General features: G+C 53.8%; 5 protein-coding genes across 5 annotated transcripts; 2 read left to right on the forward strand and 3 right to left on the reverse strand.

The window, feature by feature from the left end:
- Nucleotides 1-586: 586 nt before the first annotated feature.
- On the reverse strand, nucleotides 587-1,849 carry KVR01_012715 (uncharacterized protein; the record flags this gene model as incomplete). Its single annotated transcript, XM_044791323.1, has 2 exons — nucleotides 587-1,537; nucleotides 1,730-1,849. The coding sequence occupies 2 exons, from the start codon at nucleotides 1,847-1,849 to the stop codon at nucleotides 587-589; spliced, it is 1,071 nt and encodes a 356-aa protein (XP_044638186.1).
- A 2,283-nt stretch (nucleotides 1,850-4,132) lies between these two features.
- On the forward strand, nucleotides 4,133-6,129 carry KVR01_012766 (uncharacterized protein). Its single transcript, XM_044790938.1, has 6 exons — nucleotides 4,133-4,697; nucleotides 4,754-4,821; nucleotides 4,903-5,104; nucleotides 5,173-5,514; nucleotides 5,613-5,692; nucleotides 5,757-6,129. The coding sequence occupies exons 1-6, from the start codon at nucleotides 4,462-4,464 to the stop codon at nucleotides 5,801-5,803; spliced, it is 975 nt and encodes a 324-aa protein (XP_044638237.1). The 5' UTR covers nucleotides 4,133-4,461; the 3' UTR covers nucleotides 5,804-6,129.
- A 1,071-nt stretch (nucleotides 6,130-7,200) lies between these two features.
- On the reverse strand, nucleotides 7,201-11,407 carry KVR01_012832 (uncharacterized protein; the record flags this gene model as incomplete). Its single annotated transcript, XM_044791477.1, has 7 exons — nucleotides 7,201-8,064; nucleotides 8,129-8,257; nucleotides 8,395-9,077; nucleotides 9,523-9,646; nucleotides 9,949-10,021; nucleotides 10,469-11,064; nucleotides 11,147-11,407. The coding sequence occupies 7 exons, from the start codon at nucleotides 11,405-11,407 to the stop codon at nucleotides 7,201-7,203; spliced, it is 2,730 nt and encodes a 909-aa protein (XP_044638303.1).
- A 389-nt stretch (nucleotides 11,408-11,796) lies between these two features.
- On the forward strand, nucleotides 11,797-13,631 carry KVR01_012756 (uncharacterized protein; the record flags this gene model as incomplete). The annotated part of the gene is made up of 2 exons (XM_044791665.1): nucleotides 11,797-11,802; nucleotides 12,897-13,631. The coding sequence occupies 2 exons, from the start codon at nucleotides 11,797-11,799 to the stop codon at nucleotides 13,629-13,631; spliced, it is 741 nt and encodes a 246-aa protein (XP_044638227.1).
- Nucleotides 13,632-14,467: 836 nt separating this feature from the next.
- Nucleotides 14,468-15,528, reverse strand: KVR01_012734 (uncharacterized protein; the record flags this gene model as incomplete). Its single annotated transcript, XM_044790768.1, has 3 exons — nucleotides 14,468-14,853; nucleotides 14,940-15,362; nucleotides 15,462-15,528. The coding sequence occupies 3 exons, from the start codon at nucleotides 15,526-15,528 to the stop codon at nucleotides 14,468-14,470; spliced, it is 876 nt and encodes a 291-aa protein (XP_044638205.1).
- Between the last annotated feature and the right edge of the window lie 224 nt (nucleotides 15,529-15,752).

Raw genomic sequence — 15,752 nt, forward strand, 5'->3', positions numbered from 1 at the left:
CGAACTTCAGGTCAATGTAATACACAAAGTATTCTAACAACTTAGCTTTGCTCATTTTACTGATGATCTCTGCTTATAATATTCAAAGTGGGCGCACTCGAGTTTATATGCTTATTTATCTTCTTTTAAAGATATCTACTAGATATTTATAACTATAAAAAGAACGCCTTATAATTCACTATTTAATAATATATAATAAAACACTTATATATAGTTTTTTTAAGCATGCTTTAAAATAGTTATATATATTTTATTTAAGTAACTTTTATTTTTAATCAATTTAATATTATACTTTTTTAATATACTCTTATAAATATAACTTAAAGTATATATATATAAGTTATATTTATATTTAAATAGTTTTCTCTTCTTAAATATATTAATGTAAAAGAAATCTTATATACTTATATTTATATATATTAAACTTCTTTTTATTCATTATATATAATAAGGTAATGTGCTAGAAGTTAGAACCTGGGCGGCAGTCGAGCATGTCAAGCACCCCTGATCAACAGGGCCTGGTGGTCAGCTCATCACAAGTGGAACGGTCGTCCGATGTCTGAACAGAACTGCCACTTATAATTGCTCAGAAGCTACGACTCTCCCCGACAGCACAGACGTCGAACAGTCCGATCTCGTCCAATCCTTTGATCTTCAAAGCCTCTCTCAGCTTCTCAGGGGGCTCCTCCACCAGCTCACTGGTCAAAGCAAAAGTTCCCCAGTGCATTGCCAGAGCTTTCCTGCACCTAGTGTCCTGAAATATCTCAACAGCATCGTAAGGACTAGCATGAACTCCACTGTACATGAACCGTGGGTGATATGCCCCACTAGGAATTAGCCCTACGTCAAATGGCCCTCGAAGCTCACCAATTTGCGCGAACTGTGGATTCCGGGGAAGATCGTCGAATCCTGGTCCTAATTCCTCAATACCTTCGGGCACCCAGCGATAGCCCGTATCGCCGGCGAACCATACAGATTTTCCACCTGAGCTGACTCCCCAGGATGCCCAAAGGGTATGGCCATAGTCAAAGCCAGATCTCAGAGAGCCGTGCTGGCTAGGTAGGCAGGAAATGCGGGCTGTAATCTGCTCAGGCGTGCCGATGGAATTCTTGCCGTTATCGCTTGCTCCAGGCTTCGGGAGCCTTTGCAAGACCACCTCGGCATCGTCCCACCAGTCCAGCTCAGTGACGGACGTGAATCCGCTATCACGAAACCACTTGGCCAGGCCACGGCCGACAAAGATATGGAGGTGGGGGAACCTTTCACTTAAATCCTTCAGGCTTGGCAGAGAGAGATGGTCGTGATGATTGTGGCTGATGAAGACCGCGTCGAGCTCTGGAATATCAGCTGTACTGCAGGCAGCGGGCGTGAAACGTTTGGGTCTGATTGCACTGTAACGCTCCTCGAACACAGGGTCGAATATTGCTCGGAACCCCGAAGGGAACTCTACCAGATACGATGCATGGCCAAGCCAAGTGGTGCGGAGACAAGCTCCGCCTTCCCGAGATGCAGCAAAGCTTGGCTTCACAATGGGAATCTTGGCATTTGACGTGTCTGGAACCGGCAGTCTGCCTGCGAGACGGTAGCTGGAGTACGATTTAGGTGGTTAGAACGAAGACGTATGTGTATAGAATAACAGTCGAAGCCCAAGCTCAATAAGGCACGACGCCACTTACCGGATGAATACAGACAAGCCATAAAGGAGTGAAGTGTTCCCAAGTGTTCATGCGGAAGCGTGTGGGTTCACGAAAGACGCAAGTCGCCCATTCTTGTCATAAACATGGTGCGCGTTAGCGTCCTCAGGGGCAGTTCCAGCGTGCACAGATACGACGCAAGTGTAAGCTATCATGTTGTCTCCGGGTTTGCGTGATGGAAGCTGAAGGCTGGGCGAGGGCCTAACGAAGATTCTGAGCAAGAGCCAATACAAGGTTGCGATGTACGAGCTCATTCTGGGATCCCCTGCTTGGCCAAGCGGCGACGCAGGTTGAATCCCGGGCAGAGAAGGGGAGGAAAACTGATGGTGGTTAGGGAGGTGGGTTGATCTGGACAAGGAGATCTGACTGGCGAGATGAATATTTGCTATATAGATCGGAGGAAGGCCTTGCTACGATGCTCGTGCTGGGACAGGAAACCAAGTTGAATAGTCCTTGAGAAACCAAGAAGTAATGGCCATGTCAGCCATGTTGGAGTTGAGCAAAGGTGATCTCCCGAGTGGGATGGCGTGGGCACCTCGACAGAAAATGTCGCACCCGACGTGGGTCGCCATGCAGTCCATACGTAAGTGGGGGCCATTGACTGGACCAGAGTGAGGCAAAACAACCAACATGCTTGAGATAAGCGCTCGTGGATTCGTGTGCGAATGCCCTCATTTACTTCAACTTCTACCGGATGAGGCAGGATTTTTCACTGTGTACAAAGCTCGGGAGTAAAGCTGGCAACCCTTGGAAGCGCGGTCTTACTTTCTTCAGTACCACGCCGAACGCTACTCTTCGTCTGCGTAGCGTGCTAATAAGTAGGTAGCTCCCCAGGCCCTCCGAGACACTTTGTGCGTCTTCAGTGTGCTGTCAACTGGTTGGCTCCCGAGGTCTTCCCCCTTCTACACCAAGCTCACTCACAACGCATCGTTCCCATGGTCTTCATTACCATTGCGATATCAGACCATTGGGGGATTGATGTCAAATCTGGTTCCCTACGTAAGATTGCCCCAGGTTGGCTCCGACCCACTCCGTTCTTGGGTTGTCTCCACATTCCCCGTTGTCCGCACAAATGCGGATTCAATGTTATGAACAAAGGCAGATGCTACCCAGCTGTTCAAACATGTGATCATACGTACTGGTCATCTTTTTCTCTTGCTTAGGCAATCTGATGACGATGTTGCCCCCTCGCACATGGCCAACCTGAACTTTTTGGAAGCCAGTGATCACTTTCTCCAAGCCCTCTCCAAGGTCTCGCACCACTGGCAATGGCTTCAACAGCGCGCCAGTATGCAGTTGATTTTACATTTCCCCTTTCCACCTCGTACCGAGTGTACGCATCCTGCGGCTGGCCTTGCTCTGCGCGTATACACATCGTGGCCACATTCAACATTCTCCCCCAGTATTTTGTAGCCCATCACCATTTTTACTCTGGCCGCACGTCGAGTCGGCCAGGCATCCTGAACTCTTTCTAGACATGCATATTGGCCGCCCGTACGGCCTGGGGCCTAATTAATAGGAGACTGAAGAGGACTGACCGTCGGTGATGCAGTCCAGCGCATGTCTGATTAAGACATCGCCGGTAATCAATTTGACATCTTGAGCACAGCTATTCGAGTTAGCAGTGCGTAAGTAGAAACCGAGGCCTAGGAATGGTTATGCAAGTGTTGCAAGTGCGAAACGACGCGAGAATTCTAATGAATTTAGTCGAAAGCTGTGCTGAGGATATGTATTATTTTAATATATGTAACGAAATAAGATTAACTAAAAGCTTACATATTATATATTAATTTAATATTATAATAGGTTTAATATATTAAACGATTTAAGGTATTTAAATATATATTATATATATTATTTTATTAATAATCTTTTAAATATTTTTAAAGTATAAATAAAGTAATATAATTTAAAAGTTAAAATTTATAGTTTTTAATTATATATAATAAACTTAATATATATATATATATATATATATATATATATATAAAGTTTAAAATATAATTAAATAAATAAAATAAAAAAATAAGTTTAATTTAATAATAACTATTTAAATTTTATAATAAATTATTATAAAGTTAAGAAATAAATTAAAAAGTATTAAAATATTAATATACTGTATATTTATTTATTATACACCTTATAAATGTTAGTATAGTAGGGTTCAAGTTAGTTAATTCGAGTAGAGACTGATGGCTGGCTCGACCCAGTCTTGTCTACTTAAGTACTAACAAGCGAAGCCACACTTTTGCCTCCCGGATGTCGGACTCATCCTTGTACGCACACGCCAAATCCGACGGCTGACTATCCGTCATTTCAAGGTTCGAACGGGCTGCCTCGTATTGGCTGCAGTGCTACCTTGGCAGACCCCGTACCTGATCTAGTGCGCCCCTCTACTGCTTACTTGCAATATCCATGGACAGCAGGTTTTGTCAGCTCGTCTCTCGTCCGGGGAAACGGGCCAGCCATGTCGAGCATTAGCCTCATTAATTCTGATTACTCTCGATGCAGCAATAGCACGAGAGCCATGCACGTCGTCGGTTTTTCCACCTTCCTTGATCACGCCTGACATTCCTTCGCTCTCAGGCGTTCCACCAGGAGGAGGAAGTCAGCACGAACAACGGGTCACAGGTCACCTGGGCAAACTCTGGTTTCTATAAGTACGGCTCGACGCGACCTCCCCACCCCTCGCCTGATGAGTACAGGCTCTCATCGAGTTGGAAACCACCGCGCTTCAATTATCCAGCTATAATCGTCGACCATCATCATGATCCGAACAACCCGTCTCTCCAACCTCTTGGCGTTGGTGCCCCTCGCCGCTGGGGCCATCATCGACAGCAGACAGGACAATGCCACCACGATTCCTTCCAGAGTTGAGAGCGGCATCCAGACGGAGTGCAAGACTTGCCCGTATTCGCTCTGCACGAACCAGCTAGCGCTCGAGTACGCAACAGAAATGACGTTGACCTGTTGGACTTACGGCGACAATATCGTCGATTCCAAGTGAGCTCCCAACGGCCTATTGTATCTGCCAATGAACCTTCCTAACGGCTGCCCAGCATCTGGCTGAGGACAACGGACGGCTGCTACGTCACTCAGTGGGATATCATCGAGTACGCGGGAGACTGTAAGTGATACGCCAGCCACAGCAAATGATGATGAGCTTGTGTTTTGGCGGACATCTGACCAGGTGTGTGCATGTACACAGATACAAACACGCCGGGCTTCCCTTACTGCGGTGACATACCCCAGACATATACCACCGGCCCAAGCGCGACGATCTACTACACAGAATGCAACATCATCCCTGAGACCGTCGAGCGACAGGACCGTATCAAGATGTACAAGACCGAGGTCGACCTCACCCTGACCTGCTACACGGACCAGGGTGAATCCATACTGGGCAACACGTGAGTGCCGCGGACCACCTCCCTCAAGACTGACACAAGAAGTGACAACGACTGACACATGTGTACAGGAGATGGTTCAAGACCCTGTCCAACTGCTACGTGCCAGAAGCCCAGATCGAGTTCGTCGACCCGGGGCTCGACGACTGCGGGCCGATCCCCTTCATGGAGACCAAGATGCGCGAGCCGGACGCGGAGCCCGTCCCCGAGGTGGCCTCGTTCCCCGCACCCGCGGGCACCGTGCAGTCTCGCGCGGAGGAGAAGCGGTGGCTGTACCTGACGCAGATCGGCGGGGACTCGGCCGACTGCACGTCGGAGGCGAGCAGCACCTCGGCCGTCCAGCAGGTCCTGCCGTTTGGCAACTACATTATCGTTCAGTGTGCTACTTTCGGTGCCGCCCCTGAGACCGAGCAGTAAGTTCCCCATTCTCTTCATGGATTTCGTCAGAGGTAGTCGTCGTGAATAAAGATTCAGATAAACAATATGACCTAACCCTTGCGAAACTCTACAGGATCTTCCTGCTCACGGATGACTTCTGCTGGGTCAACGACACCCTGACGGATCCTCAGTTGACTGATAGTGTGCTCCGATGTAAGTTTCAACACTCCCCTGACATGGTCAGGCGTGGGCGTGTGTACTAATCAGCCTTTGTTAGCTCAACGTTATCCGAACTGCATCGACTTTGTCGACACTGAGGTCTAAGTCGAGGGCGAGGTAGCGTAAGTAAGGTAGCACTTGGTCTTAACTTGCATCTAGGCGGACTCCAGCAGATTGTAGCCCAAAACTAATCCAAATTTCATGATTCACAACTTTTAAAACTGTTTCACCAGGGACAATCATGTCTGATCTCCCGTGTGCAGTCCTGCCAGCCGCGAGGTCCGCTGCTATTCGTAAAGTCGTCCGTCAAACTGTGTCTACTATCATTATTTATGCAGTGAGATTCTCTTTATGCTTTAAATTAGAGTGACCTGCAGCATGTGATTTAAAGATCGTAAAACTTAGGAGGTTGTCGAATAGATGTGATAGGATACGAGATTAGGAGGCTTTACTATCGGATTTTATAACTTATGAGATCTTATAGTGGAATGTAACTAATACTAAGACAAGCTATTCCTGGGTCAGTATCATAATATCAAGCCTTCAAAAGTGAATTCAGTATCTAGGTCTGTAGGTGCTGCCGTAGTAGCTTTGCCGCAGTCAAGTAATCTGGAACCAATTATCCTACAGTTGGTTCCCCACTTCTCTCCGGACGCTTGTCCAACGAGCAAGAAAATATAAGTGGGACTGGGAAATGGGAAACGAACCTAAGGGACAGTGAGTGGAATGACAACCCTCCGCTTGCCCTCGAGCTCTCCTGGACCCACAATCGGGAAAACCAACAATGTTGACTTCAACCAAAGGCATATTTAGCTCCTGGTAGACATCGGCCTGTGTCTCACTCTGCTTGGCACCTTGAGAAGCACATTTATATGCTACATTGGTGCCAAAAAAGGAAACGAAATCTTGCGATGCAGATTTCCTTACAATTGTGCCCATTACTGGAATCGAACCAGTCACCTCATCATTGCCTTATTGAAGGGCTACTAGTGATGCGCTCTACCGATGAGCTAAACGGGCATGAAGGCTTATCACTCGTGATGGTCCTATGTCGCAACTGCCAGCTGTTGGTACGGGCAACGGCGGGCAAACAGCAAAATAGTTAGATTTGTCCTCGCGTATTAGCTTCAGAGACAGGGGTGACAGATACCAGTGACCGAAAATCTGGGGTGTGAAAATGTAACTTCTATTTACCGCTGGATGACGCCAATCTGCCAGCGAGACACAAAGCCTACCTGAATACGAAAAGAGTCTTGCACTTTTGTCATAACTTGACGCCCAGCCCAGCCCATAAGCCCCTGACCAATCATAAAAAAGTTGATTACATACAAGGCCGTTATCAATTTACCACCGGACAAAGGCGCCATGTATGTCCTCGGATGTATGCGGATAGAACCAAAACCAGATATAAGGCCGTTAAAATTATTCAGTCATCTTCAATGTTACTTCCGGTATCACACTCCTCCCCGCACATTTCATTTATGCCGGACCCCCCCCCCAAATCAGGGGGAAATAGCAAGCTCCACCGAGCTTTCCGACACGGTCGGGCTCGTGCCGGCCGGGATGGGCGCGGGGGACTTGGACTTCCACGCCTCGCCGAGGGCGAGCTCGTACAGGTCCAGCTCCATGGGCGGGCCGCCGCGGAAGAAGGGGATGTCCTCGAGGATGGACTGCATGCACGTGTTGAGCTCGGGCGTGTTGCGCGTCGAGGTGTAGACGATGCCCAGCGGGGCGAGGATGACCATGATGCGGTCCTTGGTCGTCACCAGGTTATTGTACAGCGACGGGATCAGCCGGAACGCCTCGAGGGCCGGCTGGCAGATGAACCTGGCCTCGTCCGGGAGCAGCAGCGGCGTCGCCGGGTGGCTGTCGCCCGCGTGGCGGATGTAGTCCATGTCGAAGGCCGACAGGCGGGCCGGGTTGTGCGGCTCGCCCATCTCCAGGAGGTCCTCCAGCTGCAGGAGGTAGAGGAGGGCCGCGTTGTATGTCAGCATCTCCAGGGCCTGCTGGGTGGTGTCGAACTCGATCATGGTGGCGAGCTGCTCCCTGAAGACGGGCGTCTCGATGCTGTCGAGCTTTAGGTTGGACGGGACCTCGCGGGCCACATCGGGGTACGAGCGGTTCCAGTTCCACCTCCAGGTCGCCAGCGCTTCCCTCAGCCAATCGACCCTCTCGTGGAAAGAGGCCCTGGTGGTGGGAGATATTGGCTGTTCCGAAGCGGCCATATCATTCACCAGGCCTGGCATGTCGGCCATGATGTCGATGAGGCTGTCAAGCGCCGTCTTGGGCAGCTTCTCCCAAGGTACAGTCTTCCATTTGCTGTCCTCCAGGAAAGTCCTCCGACGTATTGCGAACGACTGGCATATCTGCACGGCAGTGTTAGCAAGGAGCAAAACAGAACAAGGCAAGAAATGGATGGGCACCACGTACAAGTAGGGCCCTGCAGGACCTGAAGGCGGTCAGCAAAGGATCCTCCTGGAAAGTCTCTGGGCCGCAGTGCTTCAAGATCTGGGCCACGCCGATATTGTGTATCAACCGCAGGTCGCGGTCGATGGCAAACTAAGAGTGCCGCCCGAGTCAGCCTACTGGATTCACACATGGAGCGCGAGATGGGGTAACAGGGGATATTGCGGGATTAGAGCCAGTGGGGTCGAGCGTAGGTTCGGGACGGGGCGAGATGGTGTGGACCGACTTACAGAGTACATGCCGAGTATGACTATGGGCACGCATAACTGGGCCAGCTCGGTCTTAGCCCCTGTGCCTCGTGTCAGTAGGGACTGGACCTCCCTCAGACTGCGGCCGTAGAGCTCGAGGCCGGTGGACTTGAGGCTCTTGTCGGCATGGTTGGTGCCCATATGCCCGTAGGCCAGGGCCAGGCTGCACATGCGGCTCGCCGAGGGGGCAAGGTCCGTCTCCCTGGCGAGGTGGAGGAAGGGCTTCCAGAAGTATGCCCAGCCGTACGTCGCGAAGAAGTAACTGAAGGCCATGTGCTCCTGAAACGCGGTCAGGTTCATCTCTGGGGGCGGGTCGAGCCGGCGCCGAGCCTGTTGCTGCTGCTGCCGGTGCTCGAGCGCTGCGCCGCCCAGGAGCACCTTGTACCCGCCCACGCTGTCGTCGTCGTCATCATCGTCGGTGCTGCCCCCACGGCGGCCCTGCGCCCGGGCGAGGCCACGCCGGAGCTGGTGTAGGGGCGGAGGGGCTGGCGCTGCCGATAGGGTCGTTGATGCAGGGGCTGTTGGCGGTGCTACGATGCGGGCTAGCCTCTGCGAGCCTTCTGGTTCGGTTACGACGACGAGGGATTGCATGCGCAGGCCGAGGTCGTAGCCCTTGCAGGCGTATCCGGACTTGAGGCACCGGAGACATGAGGGGCGCGTCCGGTCTGTAGTCAGGGACACAATATGACGAGTCAGCAACAACAAATAGATGCAACAGATGGAACCGATAGACAGGCAGACATGGCAGCCCGCCGGATCGAAGGATGGGCCCGGCAGGATGGATGATGGAGGTGGTGCATGTCCCCGGAGGATGTGGGATTAAGATGTTCCATCCCCCTCCAGCACCCATGCCTTCTTCATCTTGGTCGCTATCACCATCATCGCCATCCCCTCCTCCTCCCTGTGGGCTGGGACGCTGAGACGCAGAGACGCTGATACGCACCGCATTTTATTCGCCGCTTCCGGCAGGTGTGGCAGTACCCGCTGGTCGGCGGACGACCCATTTGGCTCGGGAATACGCCGATTTGCCCGGGACAGGCAACCCCTAAGCTCGACGGAGGTCGAGGGTCTAGCTGTCAGAGGAAGATGCCGAGAACGAGGACGAGTCACTTGCTGCTACCCGCTCCGTGCCAGCAGCAGGTTCTGGGAGCAGCTCCTCGTGGCTTCCTCTGGGTTGACTCGCAGATTGGCGCGCCAGGAGGCCAGAATGCGGAGTGTGGACCCAGCTCGCCGGCTGCCGCTCGACTTTGGATGCCCGATGTAGAAAAGCTCGGCCGGGCCAGACCAGGGTCGACCCTTTGAAGACCAGACGACTTGGTTTTGGGAATCGTGGGGAGCGATTGGCAGTGGGTCGTGGCTTGTGTCGTTGATGCTGCTGCTGTTGGTGCTGTTGGTGTCGAGATATCCGATGCACGAATGTCGTTGTGGTCGTTGTTGTTGATGCTGATGTTCGCCAGCCCCCTTATGGATATGAGAAAAGATCTTCCCCCCTACCCGTGCCAGCTACGGCTGTTGAGTTCAGCGAGCTCGAGGGACGGGAGCCAGCTGCAGGGAGGGGGGACCCGTAATATCCGGACAGAGTAAGGACTCGTCCTCAGCCCGGCAATCCCTGAATCAGAGGGCCCCAGCAACGCCACTCAACAGCCGGGTTGCAGCCAGGCGAGGGCTGGCCGCCAGGCCGCTACTACTACATTGCTACACTCTACTGGCCTTCCTGTCCCGGCACGTAAGCAACCAGGCCTCCCCGACGTGGTAGGCGCTGTTTCACAGCATACGTTAATCCTCGAGCCCCGAGAGGCTGTCGGCTCCGATCCTGGCCCCGCTTGGGGCGGATGTGGGTGTGGGATCTTGGCTTTCTTTCTCCCACGGGGCAAGCCAGCGCACTGGATTGGCCCGGGCATTCTTCAAATATGTACGTGATGTGTATGTACACAAGTGCTACGTAAGAGGCAAGTATTTACATTTATTGGGTATCATGCTGCGCTTTTGACATCATGGCCTCAGTCATCAATCCGAATTCAGGAATCAAAATCGTTCGCCCAAGCTCTCCAGCCACTCCCTCTCCTCCGGGAGCAGGTCCAGGTTCGGCGGTACCTGGATGCCGTGTCTCGTCACCACCAGCGTGTACTCCGCCTCATGAGAAGTCGTCCTCCAAGGCTCAAGGTCCGTCGAGCCTTCGCTTCCATTGTGGTCTTTTGCAGCCTCGGGGTCCGCTGTTTTCGCCGCCTTTTCCTCGCGCCTCCGAGCCCAAAACGAGCCAACTTCTTCGGGTGTCCACCAATACAGCGGGAACCGACGTTGGATATTGTTGACCATGAAAGCTACGACGAACATGACAGTAGTGCTCAATACGACCATGGGTACGAGCAGCCATCCGATGCGAGCCACTTCGTCAGCCGTCACCCCGAGCAGTGCCGTCGCGCCGGCCGGTGGGTGCACAGTCCCGGTGAGGGACATGACAAATATCGAGGTAGAGCATGACAGAGCGCCAGCGAGCCATCGAAGCTCCTGGTAGCGGGCTTCTGAGAGCTGGGAAAATGCCGTGTTCATGGCCACGGCGATCACGCTGCCGACTATCTGCCCGAAGAGGGCATTGCGCGGCTGAGAGAGCGGCGAGTCGATGGCGTAGAACTCGAGGACGGCCGCGGCACCCTAAATGGAGATCATCAGTCAACCTGGCGAGGACGGTATGGCGTTTTTGGCCACGCATGTGACGTGCTCTAGGGGAACTCACGAAGCTGCCGATGATGAGTGGTGAGCCGGCCTTCTCGAAGGCCGGTATTTGTCTGTCGATGATTGATATCAGGGACAGCGAAACCAGCGCCCCGATGAAGGCCCAGAACCCAAGAGCAACATTTCCTAACTTCGGTCGTGATCGCTTATGGCGTTCTAGGAGACTCTGAGCACTGCGTGGCAGGAGCCTCGTCGGCGGTGGTATCAGGAATGGGTTGAGGTAGTGGTCAAAGTTGACCTGCCACTGGCTCGGATGAAGCATAGGTGCGAATGACTTCTACTCCGCTGGGCCTGCAGTGTCGTCTGGGGGGTCCCAGGGGGGTAACGTGTGCGTGCAAGTGTACGTGTAGGTGCGATTGTGCTGAGCTGTGTCGTCTCACTCAGGTCCAGGAGCATCGATTCGGGAACAAGGTGGCCTTCGAATCCAGGGTTACAGTCATCAATTGGAAGCTCTTGGGGATGAACAAGGACTGTGCGCCAGAGTCTATGAGAGTAGCACTGCCATGTGGTCTTGTACTACTGCTCACAACCTCTTGCTCCATCCCAGACGCGGGACATCCTCGATTGCCCATATTGCAATTGCCGTCTGATGTTCCTGGCGTGGCCATGGCGTGGCCAGCTCTGCCAGTCACTCGGGCGTAAGGGTCCTGCATGTTGGCCTGGCAAGAGACAGAAACATGTCGTGACCCAGGAGACCGTTTTCTTTACGTGATGAGCGACCAGAACACCACACAAACAGGCGTCATATTAGCAAAGAGAAACTGGACCGGAACCATCCCATGTCATCTGACAGCTCTAGCCCAGACCTTTAAAGAGACAGGAAGGAGCCGGGAGTGACTCCAGAGAAGAGTATCTCCGCGGAGGAGGCTCAAAATCGGTACCCGAACCCTCTGCGCCAGCACGACACGACGTGTTTCGTGGCTCGCCTTGGACATTGCACGAGATCACTCGGCCCGTCAGACCCGTCGGCATGCTGCGGATGGCGAGTGAAGGCGCGAGGCAGGCAGAAGAAGTATGGGTCAAGATCACCCGTTGTGGATGGCCTGGGCAGTGTCCTGGGCGCGCATCGAATATTGGGTGATGTCACGAGACCCAGGCCTGGTTGGTCTCACAGCGTCAGGGCGTCAGGGCAGCTGGAGGTTCCAACCAGGGGTTCGTTGGCACCGTAGCAGGGAAGACGGCCTGCCAGCGAGCAGTCCAAGACATGGGAAGTTGCACTACAGCAGCCCTGGAGTGGCTGCGAAACAACTTGATGCGATGTATGTATAAACTATATATATACCTAGATATATATATATATCGAGTAGCCTGATCACATGCTTTGATTCTCTCATGTTCCCCATATAACATCAAGCCCACATCAGTTATGCTATGATAAGGACAGTCCTGAGTCCATATCTGCTTGGCAAGGCCGCCCCGCGCCAGCGTTCGGAACACTGAAGCCGAGGCTGTCACCCCGCATCCCAAGGGCCGACCCCTTGTGTTTAGTTAGGGCGAACCAGTCTGTTCTCCTGCAGGGGGGAAGCTCGAACGATCAACCCCGCGTTCCATGTGTCGGCCAACATGTCAGGGTCGTCGACGTCACGCGCAACTGCACAGCCCATCGTCTTGTTCATCAACTCCATCTCCAACCCAACAACCGAAGTGCACATATAGACAGAATGATTTTCAAAATGCCCACGATCCCTTCAGGCATCTCGGCCCGCACCGGCGATGTGATCCGCGCAAGCAATAGCACATGCGGACGACAGCGGTTCAGCACGAGCGGGGCTTTGCGCGCTGGGAGCGGCGGATTCTTCAACCTGGGCGGCCTGGGCGCCTCACGAGAAGCCCAGTACCTGTCCAAGGAGCGAGGCATTCCGCGCACCGAGTACAACTCCAACATACATCTCATCCGGTCCAGCGAGGTCGACCCATTCGCCCCGGCCCCTGGATCGACCCGGGCCGCCGCTGATAAAGCCTCTGCTAAAGCTGCCGCGGCCGAGGCCGCACGATTACGCTCCCGGATCGCATCTGCTCTTGCTGGTCGGCGTGGCCAGTTCGCCCCTGATCATGCGATGGAAGGTGTCCCGGGAGGCGTGGCAAGCCTACATGACCAGCTGCGAGTCCTGAAGAACGAGCTCGCCGAGGCAAAGAGGGATCTGCTCGTCGCCAGGTGGAAGGCGGAACGAGCCAGTCATGAGAAACCCGAGCCGTCCATGACCTCCCACCTGCTGAGCACCGTCATAATAATTACAGCTGTCTATTTCATTGCCAAGGACGTTAGTGCGCGGTACACAGGGTCTCCCAAGCCTGCCGATGGCCCCATCCAGGGCCAGGCTTTCACCAGCGAGGTCGACGAAGCAACAGCGCAACGACAACGGGATGCACCGCTCGAGGAACAAGTGCTGGCCGAGTCGGGTCTGACGTCCTTCGAGAACCAGTCCGAGACGGTGGAAACTCCACGGAGATCTGGGCTGAGCGGCCTCTTCTGGGCCCGAACGTGATGTGGGGCTGCGGTTTCATCGACGACTATCAGTGGATTTATTGAGGCCACAGGCCACCTGGGCAGCCCGGTAGCAGGGAGGCGGTGACGTAGCACCACTGATCTGATCCATACCGTCCGCTGGCATAGAGGATCAGCTTCAGCGAAGACGTCCTCTTTGGGATTGGGAGGGGCAGTCACTTTCATTTTGCTTGTTCATCCGAGTATTCCGGGACCGTTGACGGCTTTCCACTTGTTACCGGGGCAGATTCCGAAGTTTGGCGTCAGTGAACGCACGGGGTGCTTGACAGCTGCAGGGCCTTAGAATTCCATTGGGCCCTGGATCATTCCGCATCTAGTCTATGGGGCCCGAATGGGTCTTGCAAATCTCCTGGGCCAGGCCACCGCTGCCCGTCTGCAAACAGGGGACATGGCTGCAGAAGTTGTTGGCCAGAGTAGCCCAGGGGAGAACATCCGCATATTCCTTTCCAGCGACCCCCGGAAAGCTGGCGTTATAGTTGGAATTCAGACAAACATTTCAGGCGTAGTCGGACCGTGGTCCAACAACAATCCACTCAACCTGAGAGCATGGGAGCTCAAACATCCGATGTACCATGGCATTCATTGAATCTTGGTATTCATGTGGCAAGGCCTATGTCAGGCTCTGCATCTGGCATCCAGCTTGAAGTCCCGAGTGTCCGCAAGTCATGGCTTGTGGGGTGACACCCATGTATGGCCGTTTTTGGACCAACATTACACCCGATGTAACACAGCAGCACATGTTTCCCCCTCGCTGAATGTGCTGCCCTTGCTGCCGCTGCCCCCCTCACTGAGGTAGCCACCTGGGCCTTCATGTCTTTATGCCTGTGCCTTGGCCGCTTGCTCGGCCATGATCTCCATGGCGCGCGCCAGCACCCAGTCCTCGGAAGGGTAGTCGGGGCCCCGGATGGCCTCGGCGACGGGCAGGATGACGGACTCGTCGATCTCCTTGAACTTGCCGCACTGGATGTGGATGTTCTGGCCGTGTCGGCTGCTGTCCGCCATCAGGATGGCGACGGCGCGCGCGACGGCCGACGGGGGCTGCACCTCGACGCCGATCTTGGCCATGAGCTCCTCCAGGCCGGGCAGGACGCTGCTGTTGGTCCACGTCGGTGCCACTGCGTTCAGGCGGATGGGCAGCCCGTAGGCGGCGATGACGGGGTGCAGGCCTCTTGCGAAACCGTGCACGGCGGCCTTGGCCGTGGCTGTGTGGTGACTGCCAGTCAGCGTCGTGTGCGCGATCGCCAAGACGGGGCTTCTCTCCCTGTGTTCGGTTGAAGTGGCAACTCACCGTAGTCTGCTGCTCTGCATCGCTGGATGGCCATCACCGACCCATTGATCACGACGCTGCCGCCCTCGGGCTGCTGGCGGAAGTAGTAGATGGCCAGCGTCGTCGTGTTCATCACCCCTCTCAAGCTGACATCCAGCAGGTCGTACGACGGCTCCTTCAGGTCGCCATTCTCATCCACCTCGGTAGAGAAGTAGTCCGCACGGGGCCCGAGACCTGCGTTGGCGAAGACATGATCTATCCGGCCGTGAATCTCCTTGGTCTTCTTGAAGAGAGCAGTCAGGTCTGCCCACTTGGACACGTCCGTCTTGATAAAGGTCACGTTCTTGTCCGACTCGGCAGGGGGTGCAATGTCTGCGTTGACAACCGACGCTCCGAGCGAGGAGAGCAGCTGGACTGTCCCCTCACCGATGCCCGAGGAGCCGCCTGCGGGTTGTGAATGTCTCAGTCAGCACCGTCCCCCATGTATCACCACCCACTATGCACCTGTGCCATTTCATAAGTGGCACAATGTGGTTGGCATACCTGTGATGATAATAACCTTGCCCTTGAGGCCTGTCAGGTCCTCGTTGTTGATCTGAAACTCGGCCATGGTATCGATACGAGACGTAAGGTTTTCGCCTACAAGCCAAGTCGGTCCACAGGTGGAATGCTTTTGCCTCTTATTGGGATTAAAAACGCCGACAAGCACAGACAGAGACGAGTTCGAAGGATCGCTTTAACGGCCAAATCTGCACGAGCCGGCGCCGTTGTGTCCCTGCTGCACGAAAATGTCGTCCCATTTAGAGTTCGTTGGCCTCGATCCCGACGTCGATA

Source organism: Diaporthe batatas, assembly GCF_019321695.1.
Source record: "Diaporthe batatas strain CRI 302-4 chromosome Unknown Contig00021, whole genome shotgun sequence".
In the NCBI taxonomy this organism is placed as follows: domain Eukaryota; kingdom Fungi; phylum Ascomycota; class Sordariomycetes; order Diaporthales; family Diaporthaceae; genus Diaporthe; species Diaporthe batatas.